This window comes from Girardinichthys multiradiatus, chromosome X, assembly GCF_021462225.1.
Source record: "Girardinichthys multiradiatus isolate DD_20200921_A chromosome X, DD_fGirMul_XY1, whole genome shotgun sequence".
Lineage (NCBI taxonomy): Eukaryota > Metazoa > Chordata > Actinopteri > Cyprinodontiformes > Goodeidae > Girardinichthys > Girardinichthys multiradiatus.
This window is the reverse complement of record NC_061817.1, coordinates 22,569,694-22,592,143: the sequence shown is the minus strand read 5'-3', so window position 1 is coordinate 22,592,143 and position 22,450 is coordinate 22,569,694. Positions and strand designations below refer to the sequence as shown.

At 37.8% G+C, this 22,450-nt stretch overlaps 1 protein-coding gene across 1 annotated transcript in view; it reads left to right on the top strand.

Annotated features, from left to right (window-relative positions):
- The first annotated feature begins 910 nt into the window (after positions 1–910).
- The window catches only part of LOC124863574 (cAMP-dependent protein kinase type I-beta regulatory subunit-like), a 105,682-nt gene continuing 84,142 nt past the window's right edge, over positions 911–22,450 (top strand). Inside the window, exons 1-3 of the mRNA XM_047358009.1 lie at positions 911–1,062; positions 4,958–5,145; positions 22,112–22,282. Coding sequence (XP_047213965.1) covers positions 4,972–5,145; positions 22,112–22,282 — 345 coding nt within the window. The 5' untranslated portion in view covers positions 911–1,062; positions 4,958–4,971. The remainder of the gene's footprint in view (positions 1,063–4,957; positions 5,146–22,111; positions 22,283–22,450) is intronic.

Below are 22,450 nucleotides of genomic sequence, written 5' to 3'. Positions count from 1 at the left end.
TAGTTGTAACAAAATGCCTGTATGCATGTATATTCAAAAGTTATTTTACCCTTTAAAATTCAGTTACATTTAACCAATTAATATGTAATGGATTGGCAAACTGGTGATTCATCTTCAGCTTTCAGATGACTGTTTATTTGGTTACATGCTATTACAATAACCTGTGGAAATTACAGGGAATGTTCTACCAGCGGTTAATTTTCTAAACTTCAGATGACCTGAAAAAAGCTTCAGTGTTCTAATGTTATATTTTATCTGCTGCACCTGCTGTACTAATTGAAGATCTAGTGAATATACACTAAACAGCATATATTGTCACTGGAAGTACTTTGCCTACCTACCTATTTGAAATATTTGTTTTAAAACCTTTATGTTGTAAAAAGTAGATTTGGGATTGTATGTATGTTTTTTTGTACTTGTTTATGCTATTCTTTAAAATATCAGAATTTGCACAAACTTTTATATACTTTTGTCTGCCTGATTACATAATTTTTCACAAACTAAATTAGATGTGATGAGAAAACAGTTACTCACTGTTTGAGTAGCCTTGTTTTCACCAAATACTTTTCAAAATCATACTTGAATACTTTTTGGGGTGACTACTTTTTACTTGTACTTGAATACAAATATACTGAAGTATTGCTACTCGTACTCCTCTGCATCTAACTTTTGTAATCTGGAAGTAGGCCTCAAGTTGAATTCACATATTTTACTTTTAACTAAATTCTGACGTTTGTTACTCAAATTACCCTAGGAGGTAGAGCATTGGTATAAATTAGGTAATTAAAAATGGCTCACACCGTACAGTCAAACAAAAGTCTTTAGATTGTTTATTCTTTTCCACCGCTTTGGGCCGATGGTGTTGCCGCGTTCCCGCCGCCGCTGCGGTCGAGAGGATGACAGATTGACGTCATGCAGACTGACGCAGAGCGAGCGGGCAGGAGAGAGAAAGGCAGAGCAGCAACAGCAGCAGCAGCAGCATCCCAGCTAGACAGCGGTACCTCATCAATCCGCCAACCCCAGCGAAGTGTTTTCTTACTGAGCATCCTACACAAACAGACGGTAGGGACCATCAGCGGCAGCTCCGACTAAACCGTGCTCATAAAAAACAGCTGTTTATAAAGAGAGAGGGGGTCGCTGGTTTGCTTTTATGATGTCGGTAGTCGCAGTAATTTTCCTTCGTTTTGGTTTGGGGCTCACTGTAAGGTTAGCCGACCTAGCTGCGTTAGCTTTCCTTTGAATGCGGCTGCACAGGTGCTCACTTTCTCCACAAGCGACACTGTTAATAGCTAATTTATTACCCACGGACCAACTGCTGCGCCATGCATTCTGGAAAAATATGACACTGTAGATATCATTACCTAATGCTGTATAATGCAACAATAACCCTACTGTAAATGTAATTTGCCTTTCAGGAAGTGAAACAAGGTGGTTTTCTATACTCCTCTTCCTGGATTGTCAAGATATATCATGCTGTAGCGTGTTATTTGTAGCCTATGTGTAATCTAAAACAATCAGAGCTCTTTCTTTAAATAAGTGAATAAATTTAAAAGAAAACCAAAATGTGTTTAATATTGTTAAACATTTTATGTTTATCTCTTTTGGAATGTTAGACAATGGTGTAAAATGTAAATAAAACAATAATAAAAGAATTGCAAGTAATGTAACTCCAGTAGAAATGATTTAAAAGACAACGTCATTGGAAAAATATTAATGGGTAAAATCCCTCAGTTATTGATTTCCATTAGAAGAATACTACTGTTTGTAAAATAGGACCTATAAACCTGCAAAATAATGCAAAAAGCTTCTAGGCATCCATGCTCCATATGAGTTTTTATCAGTTGTCATTTTTAAAGGAAAGTAATTCTGAAAATGGTAATATATGACTGCTAGGCATGGGCAAGTATGAGATTCTCCCACTCTGATAACCTTGAGCAAAAATATGACAGTCTTACTGTATTTTCACATAACACAATCTAACTGGCTTTATTTGAAACACCAAAAGTAGCAATTATTCCCACTGTTGCTAAAATAATATAGCATATCAATTATTACAGTTTTAATAATGGTATTAGTAATTAGTAATAGTATAACACTTTTTAATCGTTATGCATGTTGATACAAAGAAAACAATAATATAAAAAGTCAATATTGGCTGGTTCTCTGCTAAGGTAGCCAACCTGTAGTCAGCTGCCTAAAAGACACTTCCAGCTTACTAACTATACTCTTAAAATAGCTGTTTCAAAGCAGGAGTGGTGGGTGGTTATCCTTTAGCAACTTTCCATATTTTTTGCAACCAAAATTATTTCCAATCAACCAAATTTATATTTCATGTAAGCAACCTTCTTTCATCCAGCTGACTTACAGTGCACAGCAACAGGTGGCGGAGGTGTAGCTCTGTTACTTTATTTAGGAAGAAAAACAACCAAAAAACATTTCACTGGTCACTTTTTCTGGCATCTCATTTAAAGGACTTTAAACTGAAGGAAGAGTAAGGTAGAAAATAGAAAATGGTAGTTTTTAAAACCTTGATTCAGGTAACCTGTTAACGCTGTATGACTGTTTGGGGTTGCTAGTTTACCACAGTGCTCTAAATATTTTTCATTGAGAGTTACAGATCTGGATTAGAGACAGCTATTCTGCTGTAATGTTTAAACTGTGTAGTTTGACATTATCTAGCTGAAACAACTTAGATCTTTAAAAGTCATCATCTGCTGAGGGATACATGCGTTTATGCTTCTTTTAAATCTAGAAATGTTGTTTATTGTTAATGGTACACCAAAGCACATCTTGGATAACATCTGGTATGGTGCTTTGCCTCTTTAGCACACTGGATGTTACAGCATTTTGTTTTTATGTATGAATTACATGACGTTACCAGCCAACAGGTGGATGTGGGCCCCATGCGGATTTTGCTAAGGTTGATGGTGTTCGTGCAGTTCAAATTGCACAACACATCTAGGACTGATATGGGACCTTCTTGTAGCAATTTACATATAACAATTAAACCTGTATGGATAATTAACAGGTTGACATTACGTAATCTGCACACCCTCAAGTCTCAGGGTCATTTTTAACCCCTTTTTGTTATCCATATGTGACTCAGATGTAAATGTTGTAGCAATCTGATAAATTATATAAAACTTCATAAACCAATCAGTTTCACAATCAGTCATTGTCGCAGTAATTTCCCTTCGTTTTGGTTTGGGGCTCACTGTAAGGTTAGCCGGGCTAGCTGCGTGAGCTTTCCTTTGAATGCGGCTGCACAGGTGCTCACTTTCTCCACAAGCGACACTGTTTACAGCTAATTCACTACCAATGGACACTGCTGCGCCATGCATTCTGGAAAAATATGACACTCTGTAGATGTCATTACATAATGTTGATGCAACAATAACCCTACTGGAAATGTAATTTGCCGTTCAGGAAGTGAAACAAAGTGGTTTTCTCTGGTCCTCTTCCTGGATTGTCAAGATATATCATGCTGTAGCGTGTTATTTGTAGCCCATTTGTAGTTGAAAATAATCAGAGCTCTAACTTAAAATTATTAAGTTAAATTATATTCAATTGACTAAATAAAAAATGTGTTTATTATTTATCATTGAATTTAATGTTTATCTCATTTGGAATGGTATTAATAATAGTTAGATAATGGTGTAAAAGTTAATAAGAACAGTAATGAAAGAATAGCAAGTAATTTAAACCTAATTAGAAATTATTTAAAAGGCAACTTCATTGGGAAAATAAATGGGTAAAAGCCATTCTTTTCTTTTTAGAAGAATACCACTGTCTATAAAATAGGACCAATATATCCGCAAGATCATGGAAAAAGCTCTATGCCTCAGTGCTCGAAATGAATATTCATCAATTGTTGCCGTTTTTAAAGTAAAACAATTTGGAAAATTGTCAAATATGACTGCTAGGCATATGTATTAATATATATTAAAGACAGTTTTACTGTATTTTTACTCAATGAAATCTAACTGGCTTTATATGAAACACTAAAAGTAATAATTATTCCTACTGTTGCTAAAATAATATAGCATATCGATTATTACAGTTTTAATTATATATAATTATAAATATATTGTGGACTTTTTAATCATTTTGAATGTTGATACATTGTAACCAAAAATGTAAAATGTCATTATTGGTTGGTTCTCTGCCAAGGTATTCTGTCTGCAGTCAGCCATTTAAGAGACACAAGCAGCTTCCTAACTACGCTTTTAAAATAGCTGTTCCAAAAATGGAGAGATGGGTAGTTTCCCTTTAGCAACTACACTGTGCCTTTCCATTTTTTGAAATAAAAAACTATTTCCAAAAAAAAACAATTTTATATTTCTTGTAAGCAACCTTCTTTCATCCACCGGATTTAAAGATAAATTAAATACCAAATCAACGTTTTTTGCAGATAAACTGTATAAACTGGGCATTAAGTGTGCTTTCTTTATGTTACTGTGCTATTTTTTTTTATTTCATGTAAACTTGTTTAAGTGTGCAATATAAGCCCTGAAACCATCTTAGTGCTGCCTTTGGGTTGAATGGTGGCTACTGCAGTTTAGTGTTCCTATTGGTTTTCCTATATGATTAATATCTGATTAAATAATATTAAAATATATGTATCATTGAAATCAACAAGTGATCAGAAGTGTGCCTGTAATGATTTCTATAATCACGACTCTTCATTTGAAGGACATGGCCAAGAGACAACTGCTCATATCATTGGCTTTTTTACTAAAAATATATTCATTCCTGCTATTTTGTCCTTTGTTCTTGTGAGTTGAGTTCTTGTGAGTTGAGTTCTTGTGAGGTCCCCATTTTTGCCCCTTCCTTCAAATATTTCTGTTTTCCTCAACCCTTCTCTAAGCTGCCTACCTCGCGAGTTCTTGCCCCCTTTCTGTTCTACTTTCCCTCCCCTCCTCTCATGGTCCACCCTGTTTTTATCCCACTGCCACAGAGATAAAAGATAAGATGGCCACCTCCTCCTCGGCTCTGGAAGAAGACGAGAGTTTGAAGGGGTGTGAGATCTTTGTGCAGAAGCACAACATCCAGCAGATCCTCAAAGAGTGCATCGTGAACCTCTGCATTGCCAAGCCTGAGCGTCCTATGAAGTTCCTCCGGGAGCATTTTGAAAAGCTGGAGAAGGTTGGTGAAAATAAACAAAAACTTCAGTTTAAGATTCTTCTTTGCAATGTGGAGCTTTTATGTGTTTTGGGTTGAGTTTAAAAAGGTGACAGACCAATTTCCTTTGCTTTGCATGCCTGTACAGTCTATAAATTATAACCTGCAGTTTTTGGTTGTTGTTTACTCTGTTGCAGCAGAAGTTATCTTGTGCCATGTCAGGACATTTCAGTCTCATTGCATTAAAGGAGATGATAGAAAAAAAATCCAAAACACAACATAGAAAGAAATATTATAAGAGTCTACAATAGTAGAGCCCATCAGGGGATGTGAGAGAGGTTCCCATAAAAGGCCAGTGTCCTGGTCACAGACTTGCACAACACACTTTTTGTATCTCGCTTTCTGTATGCCCGTCTACATCAGAGCAGAGGAACAAGGGAGATGACACATTAATCAAAAAGCTAACAACTTACATGAAAGAGAGAGCTTTGTGGATTCAGCCGAAAAACTAAATTACAACTACAAAGTGGGTTAGGAGAGGGGTGACCCTTGTAGCACATGTGCTGTGGCTGACAGTACCAGTACCTTTTTAGATGATATGTTGAGATTTGCAGCCACCAACAGAGTAACAACTTGCTTCACTTTACAACCCTTATCTGTTAGCCTGTCGAAAACATAAAACCCGATCATTTTTCTGATCAGTGAATGCACCATACCAAGTGGGGACTCTCGATCACTCTTCAGTTTGGAAGTTGTTACAGAATGAAGAAGGCTCCAAGTTAGCTATGTTAAAAATAGACTAGCTGTTAGAAAATGAAGTAGTAAGAAGCACAAAGGCTGTTGGCCCTTCATGCTTGTTATGAGGGATTGCTGTGAAGTTAACTCAATGCAATCAATTCTCCACTGTTGCTACATGCTCGTTCAGGAGGAGGGATTGCTGCAAAGTCAGAGACTCGATGCAATTGGCTGAGCTTCCCTAGACAGAAAGCATTTCACCAGTTGACATCATAAAACACAAAACCTGTGCCTTGAGAAAGAGATTTGTTGTCTATCTGCACATTTTAAATAAACTGAAATGAAATTAATTTAAGTTGGATTGGAAGAAGCTTCTAAAAAGGAAATTTTGGAGAAATGGCAGCTGTTCATTCAGATTTCCAGTCAATTTAAACAGGGAGGGGGATACACGTAAAACACACTAAAAGTATTGCAGAAAAGTTGCTTTGTTTTAGAGTCCAATTCTACCTGTTGTGAAAAATGCTCTCATCCTAAAGCAAAATAAAAATATTGATCGATCAAGATAGAAAACCTTCCTAAGGGTCATGTTTATATAGAATTAATGATCGAAGGATTTGACATTCCAATACATCTGACAGGAAATCAGAGCTTTTCCTCTCAAACATTAGGTTATTTATTTTGAATGGATGTTGTAGAAAGAAATGTTTAGTTGATGTTGCTTTTGCTTCTGCATTTTGAGGTATTTGACGGCCTGTCTTGTGGAAGAGAAAAGAAGATATGCTGTAATTCTTTTTTCTTTGGTTTTATTTGTAAAGATACTTCTGTTGCACAATTTGGAGGAATTTAGTATTTTAGTGGATTTTCAGTGACACTGTGTAACTATGCGCGGTTTTTGAGAAATCATTGTTTTATTTAAGCAGAAGTTTTGTGATAAGCTTATTTTTTCCATTATCAAGCAGGTAGAAAATGAATGATTTGCTGCTACTCATAGTTTTTCAGAAAAATTGGGTTGAGCTAAAATGAGAATTGTCAGGTGAAAGCTTTATGAAACCGCTGTTCATAAATTTGATTTAGATTAAATGTTAAAATGACTGTCTGCAGTATTCTTTTATAAAGTTCCTGTCATCTGAGTTAAGTGGCTCATATTTAGCCTTCACTGGCTTTGATCATCCATAGATCATGCACTTGCTGTGTTTTGTCAGATCATGAGACATGCTTATTTGAACAATAGGCTCTTCTTTTACCCTACTGCTACAAATGGGTCTTCGAGGTGTATGAGCTGAAGCTGCAGGACGTTCTTTATTCCCTGAGGAGAGTTCAGTCTAGGATAGAAATCTCCAACAAGAGAAGTGATTGTGAAGAAGGTTCCGATGCAGAAGTTAAAGTTCTCTACTGCACTATCTGCAGAGTGGGTCAGGGTGGTGGGGGTCCTGATCCTTGCTGCAGGGATCTGTGTGCGAGCATAGTGTCATGTGGGAGTCATCAGATTTCAGCAAAAATCTTATTTTTATCCCTTTGTCGTTCCTCACCAGCTAAAATTCTGCCTGTATGTCTTTGTGTGGGGACTGATTATCCTCAAAACGGTCTAGCGAAGTTCTTCTCGTTATGTTTTCACGTTCTGCAGCTTTGTCTTCTAAATGCTTTCAGAACGTTCACGAATAATCAACGTCAGTAGTGTAAACAGCTTCTTGTGCTGTTGTTATTTGGGACTGAGATGCCCCATCAACAGAGGGGCAGCATGAATAGTTTTATTTGTGGTAGAGATTAGCACATAAAAGCTGAAGTAATTAATTCAATAGGATTTATGCACCACAACTATTATCTCAATCAAATATGAAAATTGAATAGATTGTATTTGTAATTTGGGTTGCATGATATTAGAAAAACGGGCTGAATTATTGTTAAATATTGTGATTTACTGATTCTGATTATTTTTCTTTATTTTCCATCAACATGATACTCCTATCAATCTTTATTAGTTTAGCATATGAATTATAATAATCTAGATCAGATCTGAACATCTCAGAGAGTCAGACATCTAACTTGACAAATATACTCTTGGAGGGCCAAGTATTGCTTAGCAAGCATTTGCAAAATTGGTATTGTGCAAATTGTTAATGTGATGATTAATGCAACTGGACATATTGATTATCTCTATATGTCATTGAAACCCTTTATGCTTTAGGGAAATATTAGAAAGTACATGAATCAGCCTGTTTGGTATATGTGCCTACGACTTTTACGCTCTTTTCCACACACACCACAAATAACACGAATTGCCAAGAATTGTTAAATTTTGAAATTTGTGAGGATTCTTGGAATTTTACAAATTTTCTTGCCCAGTTTGTGACGTCCTAAGATTCAGTTACGACACAGGTATGATAGATAAAGATAAATTCGGCTTGATTTGTACAAATATTGTCAGGAATTCAGTACGATTAACAAGAATCTGTTAAGAATACTGCACAAATTTTAGGAATCCACTAGGAATCAGTTATTGACATGCTTAATGCATCTAAGAACGAGGTACAATTAAATTAGAATTTGTCGCAATTCAGTTTGTGGGATTTCCCATCAAAATATAATAAAAATGTCCTCACCCCTGCTTGAGCATCAGTTCCAAAATGGATGTTCAACGTAGAGCAGCTGTAGTATGGGCCCTGTAACTGGAGTATCAACATCTGCTGCCGATAGCTAGAAGAAGACTGCTTCAAAGAGGAAGGAAAAGAGCCCCCTGGTGGGAATGCCTACGAATCAATTAGGAATCGATTCCAATAACTAAGAATGAACTGCGAATTTGTTAAGAATTATCTGGAGCTCGAAATGTTTACCACAAATTCCAGGTGGCTCAAGAATTGCAAGAACTGACTGAGAATGAAATATGAATGAGTTACAAATTGAGGAACTTATTAAAATTCACCTAAAAATCCTGTGATTTAACAATTCTTGGCGATTTGTGTTATGCGTGTTCTGTGTGGAATAGTAGCCTTACAGAGATAGTGATGTAATATGGTGGTATTTACGGTCAGATGTTTCCGTACACTTATCATTGGCAAATTAGTGATCATTCGGATCATCTATTGAAAGATGGGTCAATGCTAAGAAATAAACCAGTTTACATGAACTCTACCTTTACTAACAAATAGAGTGGTCAAATATCGAACCAGAAATATACCAGAAGCTACCTGGCTGCAAAAAGCATGGGTTTGAGGTACAAGGTGCCATGTGGCATTTAACCAAACCTCAGTGGAGCTGTATGCCTATATTTGAACAAATGTTGCTTTCAAAGTGTATTAAAGTATGTTCTAGGAGTGTCCCATTAATCAAAGTTATCATTTAATTTCAAATTTGGCTTCAAAAGACCAAAAATAGTGTAATTGTAAAAGAAAATAGTTCTTATTACATTTTTATTTGGCCACTCTCCTTTGCAGACATACTCATCTCCCCTCTGATGTGTGGTTTGGTCTTTTCTCTGGCTGAACCACTGTTGCTAACTTAGAGACTTTATTTCTGTATTTGGTTACTTTTCAGATCCTTCTAGTAAATTTAAAAAAGCTATCAGCAACATTGTTTTCTTGTTACTGGAAGGTTTTGGAGATCCCCAAATTCCTGCATTGTTCTAACTTTTCTCAACGAGCAGCTGGTTGCTGCCATGACCCCATTTACCATATTGCCCATGTTACCACTTGAATAAAATGTAGTAATTCATGCCTGTGACTACAAGATTACAGCAGCCTCTTTTTTGGTAACATGAAGCAGAGCTTCTACAGTCATGTAGTTTAAATTAATTGATGTGTACAAGCGGTTGAAATAAAAACTGCACATTTCTATCCTTGTACTGTCAGCAGAAGCCCAACACGACTGCAGTCAACTAGTCCAAATCTGGGCTAATATTATGAGGTCAGTCATTGATGGAGCTGAAACAGGCCATGCACGCTTTTGTGGCGTTCCAGTTATTTAAGAGGCTTACTGTTTTTCTTTCCTACAGCTCTGGGTAAGTTTTGGGGCTAAATTTGATTTGCCTTTTTCATGTCCAGGATTTTCTCTCAAGATTATAATCTGTATGATTTCATCCTTTTTAAATTATTAGCACATACATTTGAGTGTAGAGTTGGGCTATTTCTGAAAATAAAAGAAAAGGCTGGATTTTCAAGATTTGGCAGACCTCAGGGTGTTGGATTGTTTTTATTTTTAGTTTAGAAAGATGTTTCTTTCAGCCCAAAAAACAACATAAAAAAATTTTTTCATAATATTTCTTTTCACTTTTTCTCTTTCATGATTGTGGTTTTCTATCGTCTCTCAGGGCCAACCTTGTCAGCACTCCTCTCGCTCACTAAAGGCGGTAACCTAGGCAACAGCAGAGGATAGATAGACCGAAGATCCATCCTGTATTCACAAACTTTATTCTCTAATCTGGTCAGGGTTCTCTGTGTGTGAATTTGATTGCCTGGGCGTAATCTTTCTGTCCTTTTGTCAAACCCAACCTCATTTTACTCCTGAGAAGGATACATTTCATTCAGAGCATGCAGTCTTATCTGTTCTCTGTATATGATTGTTTTTTTACTTTCTTCCTTCTGCCTCTTGTTTTTTCTTCAGTTTCTGTCTTGATTGCTATCATCACACTAAATAGTTTGTTTTTAACCTTTGCATTCATACATTAACACGTCTATAGTCTGACAGAGTAAATGTGAAAATGACAAGCGCTTCGCTTCCTTTCTTCCTGCCCATTTATGCATGGTAATGATGCATTTTATGTGTACGACAGAAGCTTCAGATGGGTGTTCTGGTCCCCTCATCTCTATCAGCTCAGTGTGTACTGTGTGTCTCTGGCTGCAGTGAAGTGAGCCCCTAATTTTTTGACATCTGTTCAACCTAAAGACAAAAAACAAGATTTGTTTTGTCACAACTGAGTTCTTATCTGACAAGATCACTTTTAAAGAGACACATAATTAATGGCACATGTTGCATTTGTGCATAGTTAATTATGCTCGCAGTCTGCTTTAGGTGGATAAACATATTGCACAACAGTAACTGTAACAGCTTTCATCTGCTGAAACTATAAGTTTGTGAATTTGTTGCTGATTACAGAAATTGTGCAGCTTGCATTACAGATGTTTTCTTACACTAGGCATGTGCAGGCTTCACAGTGTTCTCTGGGATCTTAGCGGTGTTGTTGGAGTTGTGTATAAAAAGATGCTAATTTAAACCATTAAAAAGATTTATTATTTATAGAACACTGATGGTTTTTCTGATAAGATGAGGCTAAAGCCCTGTTTACAGGACAACGTTTTCTGGTGGTCTACACGACAACGGCGCACGTTTTCTCTAAAAACGGCACAATAGGAGAATGGGTTCCGGAGTACAATGGTTTGAAAACATCCCGGTCGTGCAGACAGGAAAAATGTTATGTTTCTAATGGGGATGCCCTGGCTCATGCACAGTATGATCGAAATCAGCAGTAATTAAAGCGTTTGCACATAACATAGCGGCTGTCGACCAGTTAAAAACCCACAGAAGACGAAGATGTCAACAATAACAATGTTGGATTGCAGAGTCCGTATTTGTGCTGCTGACTCTTTTGAATCTAACATCGGTTCTCCAACAAAGTGCTCATTTTCTCCCTGAAACATCCTGCTTCCCCATAAGCCTGACGTTTTGCGCATGTTGTTAAGTTTCAAAGTACATACCACCAACTAGTTTCATGGCGGGGGAATTAAACCATTTTCACGTCTCTACTGTTGTGTGAACGGAAATTGTAGTCAAAAAGTTGTCATGTAGATGTGTTAACAGAAATGTAACAAAAGTCCCATTTTCCATGGATCGTTGTGGTGTAAACGAGGCCTACATTTTTGAGAGCTATAGGTCTAATACAACGCCAATTAAATTTATTGGAACTCATGGTAAAAAGAATGTGCAAAAAACTTCAAAATAAAATCAAATGTAGGAAAATCTGACCTTTAATTTGAGTCCACTTATTCTGTCTGGAAAAAAAAAATTCATGTCATGTTAACGATATTACCAGTCGCACAATTATTGGTAATCCGAACAAACCCTTTAAAATAAATGTATTCAAAGCACTTTGTTTTTCTTAGGTTTATTAACATTTCTAGGAACTTCTAGTGAGTATTTCATGACTTTTGATTTCTCTGGGTTTTTATAAATGAAATTAACCAGAGACACTTCTTTTAGCAACTGGCAACTTTGCAGAGGACAGACCCATATTTATGTTGCTGCTATGCACAGTCATGGTAATGTGAAAGAAATCTCCAAAGCTCAGTGTTAAGGAAATGTTAGAGTGGCATCTTGGAGTCACCAAGTTTCAAAGTAACTGTTAGACATGCTGAGCAATTCTTAATGAAGCATGTCCGGTGAAATCCTTACCTGTCCAACCATAAACATGTGGAATTTGCTTAACTGGAATTGCGTGGAAAAAAATGATGAAGTACAGTTGAGGCCAAATTCAGTGGAGGATCTGTGATCCTGTGGGCTTCTTTCTCTTCCAAAGGCCCTCGGAACATTCTTACATAATGATCTCTTTAAAATTAGATTTTGGACAAAGATTTGGTAGACTCTACCATAGAGTCTTCTTTGGGTCATTCTGGAGGACAATGTTCCAAAACAAATAAATAAATCAACATAGAAGTGGACTACGAGACGCAGGTTCAACCTTATCCTGTGGCCATCTCAGCCCCCAGACCTAAGTCCTTGAGAAAACCAGTGAGGTGAGCTGAAGAGACGAGAGCATTCAAGATGACCCAGGACTCTGGATAACCTTCCAAGATGGTGCGAAGAAGAGATTTTTTCAGTGGAAAATACTGCTATTTGAATAAAAGATTCAATTTGAAACTTTTTACTCATGTTCACTTGGGTGACCAATTAATGTGGCCAGCACTGTATATACACTGTAATTTGAAATACACTCTGAACCTCACAGGAATCAGGTGTAGAGATGCTAAAGCAGGAGAAAAATGGTCTCTCTCAGCAGTGTCTGAATAAGTTGCAACTAATTAATTTAGTAAATTCAAATTGTTTCTTCTTTCAGTGTTGGTTTTAGATAGAGTAAGTTTCACTCAAGTTTTACTGTCAAAAAGAAAAAAGTATAAAAAAGAGGAAAGAGAAGAGAGAAAAGATGAGTCTTCAAATGTTGAAGAGAGAGAGATGGAAAAATGGTTGTTGAGAATTAAAAATATATTGTGCCTAGAGTGAAGCATGAGACAAACTTATGATGACCCTGTGATCTTTAAGAACACACAAAACTTTCTCTAAGTCATGACAAGAAAGGAAGGAAAACATAAAAATAGCTTGAAACAAAAACATAAAAGTCCATATTTTCTTATCGATGTAACTATAAAACATCAATTTTAGCCATTTAATTGATATGTAATGATGACTGCTACCTATCATTTAAGATGAACTACTATCAGATTCAGTCAACAGAAGTGGTGTAATTATATTTAAGTGTGAGTCTCTTAATTTCTGCTATGTGAGCTGAAGAGAAGGGAGCACAGGAGTGAAGTCACATGTTGCAATTATTCGGCATAATGCAAGCTAAATGAAGCATGTAGAGTAAAACATGTGCCAACCCTGCTGCATTAAGACTGTTTGTGAGATAGGCGATTCGTCAGGAAAGTTGTGTCTCCACTGTAATCTATTTTTGTTGTGTTTTCTTTTATTTATGTTTGTACTTTTCTGAATTAAATGCCATGCCTTGCAAAACTATTCTTTTCCCTTAAACACATTTTGTCAGGGAGAAACCACAAACATTTATCTTCTTGGGTTTTATGTGACATACCAACTGTGATATCCTTGTGGAGTGAAAGAAAAATAATACATGGTTTATGAAATATTTTACAGAATAGAAATTGGAGGTGATGAAAATCTGCTCCACAACATGATGCTGCCACCGCCATGTTTCACGGTGGAGATGTTGTGTCCAGGGTGATGCACAGCGTTAGTTTCCCGCCACAGACCTGCCAGACAGTTCAATTTTAGTTTCATCTGACCAGAGCCACTTCTTGCACGGATTTGCTACGTCTTCATCACAAGACGTTTGAAGCAGGGCTCCTTGGTCTTCGTGATACTGTTCGTTCACTAAGTTCTCTAAGAAACCTCTGAGGCCTTCATAGAACCGCTGAGAGGAAATTATATACAGGTAAACTTTCTCTACTAATTAGGTGTGCATTTGCAGCTAAATGGTTGCGCTGGATTTTATTTAGGGGTATGAGAGTGAAAAGAGGCTAAATACAAATGCACACCAAATGGCTTAGATTTTATTTAAAAATAAAGAAAACAATATTTTATCTTCCTTCTACCTCAACATTATGTCCCACTTTGTGTTGGTTTATCGGATACAATTCCAATAAAATATGCTGAAGCTTGTGACAGTTCATCAACAGGTAGTAATACATTTACAGATTACTTCAGTGCCACTGGTCTAGAATTTTGAGGTCAGGTTAAGATCACAAGCAAAATTACATCCATAAGGACTTTAAAACTTATAGTAGTGAATAGAGTTAATGTATCCCCATGCACCACTGCACTTTGAGCAGAGTAGTTTGTCAAATTACCCCTGGTTACACGCGATGACCCGAAGCCAAACCTCCTCTTCCACGGCTCACCTGAGGGTCCCTATAGTTATACAGGACCCCTTGGCTTTTGTCTCCACGGTGGTCCTTCTTTGTCTTTTCACATCTGTCCATTCTCTCCTGTCAGTTTTCTTCTGTTAAACATTTGGTTAGCGTGAGAGACAAGCATTATAGCAAGAAACGGCAGCTAAAGCAGGTAAGCAATGTTCAAAACCTGTAGTAATTTCTCTTGGGGTTTACTGAACGTTTTGTATTGTGGATCAATCAGCATATTTTTTCTCAGGTGACTGGTTAGACCTGAGCAGTGTAAGAGAATCAAGTCCATTTCAACAATTTGTTGTGTATTTCCTCTTTAGCCCAGTCATTTGACAGTACAAGGCTAATATAGATAGTTTGAAAACTACATTTTTGACATTTAACATACTTTATATATTATATTATAAGGGGAGACAAACTTGGACCCTGAACAGAATGAACATCATCAGCTCTGTCAGAGCCGACGCAGCAGTGAAAATTTGCCCCATTGTGGTGCTGTAATGGTGTGGAACGGAGTGATGAGTAGACTGTTAGCTCCACCGGTGGATCAGCTCCTGCATGCTTCATTACCTGCGTGCGATTTTGTGTGTGTGTGTGTGTGTGTTGTTTTTGGTTCATTCACATACTTTCAACCCCAGGAGTGCAGAGTGAAACTGTGGATGACGCTGGAGGAGGTAAATGTAAGGTAACCACTTATGGACGTGTATGTTTTTTTTCCTCTCTGTTATCAGAACATAACTTTTTAGAGGAACTTGTGTTTTCAAGTGTTTGTGGCCAGAGCTAACTAATCTGTTTTGATGAGTTGAGTGCTTTTGTTCTTGTGCATGTAGGGTTCTCAGGCTGATTATTAATTGTTAGTTGCAGCTTTTTAAATGAGTTACTCATAACTTTTGTTAATATCTGCTGCGTGCAAATTGATTCAGGGAACGAAGGGAGCAGAATATATTCATTTTAACAAGCCTCATCATCTATTAATTAGTTTAGAGTGGAAGTGATGATGGTTTTAACAAGAGTGACTTTTTAGAGCCACTGTGTGGGGGGTTGGATTTGTGTTTTAACACTTTATTGCTAATCCACCACCCACTTTTAAGAGAGCCTTTCTTTTATTATGGTCCTGGTGTCCTCTGTCTCCGATCATCTTTCTCCTAGCCTTGTCCTCTCTTGTCTGGCACGCAGCTGCAGATGATGACGCAAGATGAGCAGAGTACAGGCGAAGGGAGAGAGCTTAATGTAGGGCAATTGCACGGTTTCTTTTAGCTGAAAACAAAGCAGAATGGAAGGTGTGATATTAACACTCTAGTGCTTATCTTTTTATATAGGCAGCAATAAAAATTTGATAGATTGTCATTTTTTCATTGCGCGTCATAGGATGTGCTCCATATGGACTTTGTTGTTGCAGAAAAAAATGGTCAGAAAACATCTCTGCAGCTATATAGCCTACTGTGTAGAAACTCTCACACTTAAACTGTAAAAGTAACGCTATAGGTAGAGAAGCAGCGATCAGACTTTTTCCATGGCTGATACTGTTTTCCGTGTTTCTTTGAAGACTTACTACTCCTTCCAATTTTCTGTAACTCATGTGACTCATTTGTGGAAATTTAGTTTTAATTCACAGATTAAATTGACCAAATATTGACTTCATGTCGTATATGAAATGTGCTGTAGGTTGGTTTTTAGAAGTATTAGTTTTGAATCCAACTGAAAATAAAAGAATGACAAGATTATCCCAGTTTATGCACCAAAGCATCTAAGTGCATCTTAATTAATTAGAATGTCATCGAAAAGTTAATTTATTTTAGAAAATCAGTTTCAAAAAGTGAAACTCATACATTATATATATTCGTTACACACAGAGTGATATATTTCAAGCATTTATTTACTTGTAATTTTGATGGTAATAGCTGAAAGTAGGAATATTACATTAAACCAATAAAGAAAGGATTTTTCATACAAAAATGCAATGATATGCCCTACACAGTCATAGTGAAGACTGCTGAATTCCCAGTAAACAATCATTAACACCCCCAGAGGTCACTGCTAAAGAAGCTGACTTTTTACAGAGTGCTGTATCCAAGCATATCAGTTAAGTGGAAGAAAAAAATATGGTAGAAAAAGGTGCAGTAATAATGAGAGGATATCTGTTTATCAGGAAATTTAAGAGCCCTTTATGCTTCTCTCTACCAATAAGTTAATGGAGATGATTATTAAATTTTTCAGCAGGACTTGTCACCTGCCCACACTGCCACAAGTTACAATACCTGGTTTGAGAACCATTTTATTATTGTATTTTCAAGAGGAAGATGAAAGACACCAGACCCAACAAAGGCTGCTGTTGAAGTAACTCAGGCTTCCATAATGCCTCAGCAGTACCACAGACTGATGGCTTCCATGCCATGCAGCATGGATGCAGTAATTTGTGTAAAAGGAGTCCTCAAGTATTGAGGCCAACTACTGTACAGTACATTGACACATTTTTCGCAAGGCCAACATTCCTGTATAAGAAATATATACAATATATACAATTATAATTTTCTTAGAAACTGAATATTGGATTTTTATTAGCTATAAGGCACAATCACAAAAAATGACAGAAAAATCTTGATATGTGTCAGTCCGTGTGTGAGGTATCTATAAATTAAACATTTCACTGCTATTCTAATGAACTAAGATTCACCTAAGCATCTCTGAGCATTTCGTCTGAAATTTAAGAAATTTCTAGCAAAAAATTTTATTAGAGAATGTACTGTTTGTCAAGTGTTTATGTCCTTTAAAGGTAAATTTTCAGTTCTGAACCAGGAGAAAAAGATAAATATTATGATTTTTGTTTTTTATATTTAACCTACCAATCACTTAGGGTTGATGAGACTTTGACTACTGGTGCGTCACTATCCGAAGGTGTTTTCAGACCCTCTAATCCAAGAGGAAATCCTGTAGAGATCAACAATAAAATCAGAAAGAAGTTTCTGGCATGAACAGCAGGTAAATAAGCGAGGAAATGTGGTGCACAACATGGAGACACACCATTTGGTCCGAACAGAAGTGTGTGCCGAGGAGAGTGACGTTTCCCATTCTGCTAACTGACTCACTTGGATCAGAGAGATTTTGCAGACCAGGCGTCAGAAGAACTGGTGGGTGCGCTGATGAAAGAGCATCGCCGAGCCGCTGTGTCTTTCCAATCAGACTCTTCTGGCACCCAGTTGTCATAGTGACGGAGGGCAGCAAGAAGAACCCGCTCACTGCGCCACCTGATTGTGAGTGCGAGAGCGAGAGAGCCAGACAGAGGGCAGAAAGGAAGCGACACAGAGTAGTGCTGCAGCAGCGATGGAGAGTCGGGCTCTTTTTTTGCTGTGATCATTGTTTTCATCGTCGTGGGGACCAGACTCTCTGCCGCTCTTCGTCTCTTTGCCTCACCCAGCCAGCTTGCCTGCTTGTGCTTTTAAAGGGGAAGATGCTGATGCACAGTGGCATGTGTGTCAGGTGTGTATGAGATGGAAATCTATGTGTGCTGATTCCCATGAGCACACAGTGAGACTTGATGCTGCTGGGGGACACACAGCAGGCCTGAGCAGGGGCCCTACATGCCATGGTAAATACCATTAAAGGTAAACCTAACCTGGAGTTTGCTACCTGAGTTTTGTCACTGGGTAAACATGTTTAGAATTGTTTTAGTGAGTTCATGTCATTGTGAAGCTGAAACATTCATGATTTTCTTTTTAAATTCAACTCATCTGAGGATACACTAAGTTACTTGATTGCAGATGTAGCCATCCTAATTTAGCCATCTCTGTGTGATCTCCCGTCTCCCTCTGCAGTCTGCTCGCGCATGCTTTGGTAAGGGAGAGTTTGTCTTATTGTCCTCTCATCCTGCAGACTGTGTTTTCTCTCAGGTTTCCGACTGTGCATAAACAATAACCACGTGAAACCTTGTGCCTGGGAGTATTTTTGCTTGCCTCGCTAGTGTTTATAAGTGTGTGAGAGTTTGTTTTTGTTTTTTTTGTCCGGGAGGAGTAACACTTAAATTCCAACAAGGGAGGCAGTGAAATGGAGAGATGCAGTGATTAAAAAAATGAACAAAGTCATTGGGTACTATTTCAAAGGCTGAGTTAAAGTCCAAGCTAATGAATTGGTTGTAGACTTTCTAACTTGAAAAATTGTTACAGTGTTTAAGGACAGATCTAAAAACAGTCCAAAATGCACTTATCTCTGGTTCGATCTCTTCTTATGGTGTTTTCAGACCAACATAAGTTGTTTCCTCTTTATTTCTTTTCTTCCGTTCTTCTGCCTGTGCTGAACAGTAAAATGAGTGTCTGCTTGAGGCATAAAACTGAATCACAGTGATTTAGAAACCGTAAGGATGCCACATTCATAATGATAACAAGAAGCCAGATTCAGCAAATATGTATTTTTTAGCATTGGACGTTTCTATTTAATACACAATGTTTTAGTTTAGTTTATTGATCTGTTTCAAGTTTAATTTACTTAGTTAGATACACAGTGGTTCATAATAGGCATGGGTGGCTTTGAAAATGTCATGAGAACCTTGAGGGGAATGTTATGGTTTCATCCCGCTTACGGATAAGGTGTTTCCTGGTTTTAATGGCTGACATGATAACATTTTCTATGATTATTGTTATTGCCTTAAAATGAAAGTAGCATTAAAACCTTGCTTGAGTACCATGATGTCAATAACTCTGAGTAACATGCACATTTCAACCACCAAAGATCATTAAGTGTTTAATGTAGCTGTACTTTGGGCTATATGACAGATCTTTTTATAATTTTTGTTCCTCTCAACATGCAAGAGGGTTTAACACAAATCGTCCTTAACGTTTAGCCCCCACTTAGCCCAGCAGCCTAATAATTTTAATATTTATGTATGCACAAAAGCTGATTAATGAAAATCAGCCAAAGCTCAAAGAAAACCTTTGGAAAGCCTGTAGTACTAATGATCATCACAACTGTTTTTTTATAATGTTTTTTGCAGCACTAGTGGCCTTTATTTTTCTGAAAGTGAGCTGACAGGGGTGCGGAGAGAGGGGGTAGACATGCAGTAAAAGTCAACGGGCTGGGATTCGAACCCATGACAGGCTGCAATGAGGACTTAAGGTCTACCTCTACCTCTGCACCACCTTTGCACCCTGATCATGACCACTTGAAATAATTACAAGTATTTCATGCTCCTCGGAAAGGAAAACAAAGAAGTGAGGACTGACTCAAGACTTTTAAACAATGTTGATCTTGTTGAGAATAATACAGGTGAAGGACCATTATAAATCACAGTGTATGTTGGAAAATAATCATTTTCATACACCATGGGATTGCAAAGAGAAGTCAGCGATGACCAAAGACTGCATAAAATAAATTTGTTATTTACACCGTTCCTTAATAAGTAAAGAAATACTTTAGTTTTATTTCTCCTTATACAAATATTTATTCAGTCTTTATTATCGCTTACAGTAAAATCACAAATACTGTTGACTTCTTGTTAATAAGGTTAGTTTTCCAACAGTTAAAATAAAAAAACGTACACCTATGGCCAGCTCTGGCCATAGATGTAAGTAAACTAAAGAAACATTGGACAAGCAACTGCAAACAGGACCTATACATAATATTGTGGCAAAACAAAGCAAATTATGGCACAAAAGGTTGACTAATAACATCTCTTTATCATATTAACTACTGTGCGGCAGATTTATGCACTCAAGCTAAAGACTTGAAATGTAATAGCAGTGGTCCGTATTTGTGTGCAAATACAGGTCCTTCTCAAAATATTAGCATATTGTGATAAAGTTAATTATTTTCCATAATGTCATGATGAAAATTTAACATTCATATATTTTAGATTCATTGCACACTAACTGAAATATTTCAGGTCTTTTATTGTCTTAATACGGAGGATTTTGGCATACAGCTCATGAAAACCCAAAATTCCTATCTCACAAAATTAGCATATCATTAAAAGGGTCTCTAAACGAGCTATGAACCTAATCATCTGAATCAATGAGTTAACTCTAAACACCTGCAAAAGATTCCTGAGGCCTTTAAAACTCCCAGCCTGGTTCATCACTCAAAACCCCAATCATGGGTAAGACTGCCGACCTGACTGCTGACCAGAAGGCCACTATTGACACCCTCAAGCAAGAGGGTAAGACACAGAAAGAAATTTCTGAACGAATAGGCTGTTCCCAGAGTGCTGTATCAAGGCATCTCAGTGGGAAGTCTGTGGGAAGGAAAAAGTGTGACAGAAAACGCTGCACAACGAGAAGAGGTGACCGGACCCTGAGGAAGATTGTGGAGAAGGGCCGATTCCAGACCTTGGGGGACCTGCGGAAGCAGTGGACTGAGTCTGGAGTAGAAACATCCAGAGCCACCGTGCACAGGCGTGTGCAGGAAATGGGCTACAGGTGCCGCATTCCCCAGACCTGGGCTACAGAGAAGCAGCACTGGACTGTTGCTCAGTGGTCCAAAGTACTTTTTTCGGATGAAAGCAAATTCTGCATGTCATTCGGAAATCAAGGTGCCAGAGTCTGGAGGAAGACTGGGGAGAAGGAAATGCCAGAAGTCCAGTGTCAAGTACCCATAGTCAGTGATGGTCTGGGGTGCCGTGTCAGCTGCTGGTGTTGGTCCACTGTGTTTTATCAAGGGCAGGGTCAATGCAGCTAGCTATCAGGAGATTTTGGAGCACTACATGCTTCCATCTGCTGAAAAGTTTTATGGAGATGAAGATTTCATTTTTCAGCACGACCTGGCACCTGCTCACAGTGCCAAAACCACTGGTAAATGGTTTACTGACCATGGTATCACTGTGCTCAATTGGCCTGCCAACTCTCCTGACCTGAACCCCATAGAGAATCTGTGGGATATTGTGAAGAGAACATTGAGAGACTCAAGACCCAACACTCTGGATGAGCTAAAGGCCGCTATCGAAGCATCCTGGGCCTCCATAAGACCTCAGCAGTGCCACAGGCTGATTGCCTCCATGCCACGCCGCATTGAAGCAGTCATTTCTGCAAAAGGATTCCCGACCAAGTATTGAGTGCATAACTGTACATGATTATTTGAAGGTTGACGTTGTTTGTATTAAAAACACTTTTCTTTTATTGGTCGGATGAAATATGCTAATTTTGTGAGATAGGAATTTTGGGTTTTCATGAGCTGTATGCCAAAATCATCCGTATTAAGACAATAAAAGACCTGAAATATTTCAGTTAGTGTGCAATGAATCTAAAATATATGAATGTTAAATTTTCATCATTACATTATAGAAAATAATTAACTTTATCACAATATGCTAATTTTTTGAGAAGGACCTGTACATGAAGACTGAGCAATCGCTGCTTTTGCAGAAATTATTACCCCACTGTGTCTTGAAACTCTCTCATATACTGTCAAGGCTATGGTGATTTAATTGAGTTCGTATGCTAATGTTTTAATCAAGAAAGCAGTCAATAACTTATCACCCACTGTGTTCAGGGTTTAGAACCACAGCCAGCCACAGGCCTCCTGGGTCTCTGATGTCTTCGCTGTCTGTTGTGCTTATCTTGGAGCAAGACGATCCCTGCTTGAATTTTCTCTTCCTGTTCAGCTACCCGAGACAATGGCATCATAACATCTTTATCTCTCTGATTTTACAGGAAGAATGCAAGCAGATTATGGCACGACAGAAGTCTAATAGCCAGTCAGACTCTCACGACGATGATGTTTCTCCTCCACCTCCGAACCCAGTTGTCAAGGCCCGTCGCCGCAGGGGAGGAGTCAGCGCGGAAGTGTACACCGAGGAGGATGCTGTCAGCTACGTACGCAAGGTCAGATTACACAGCAGTTCACAACCCAAAACCAAAAAAAATTACAGTGGGTTAAGAAACTGTTAAATTTATGAAAGCAGTTGTTGAACAGAGTTGGACACATGAGTTTATTTAGACCATCATAAACAGATGGTAAATATTCTGCTTAGCAAATCTGCAGGAACATTG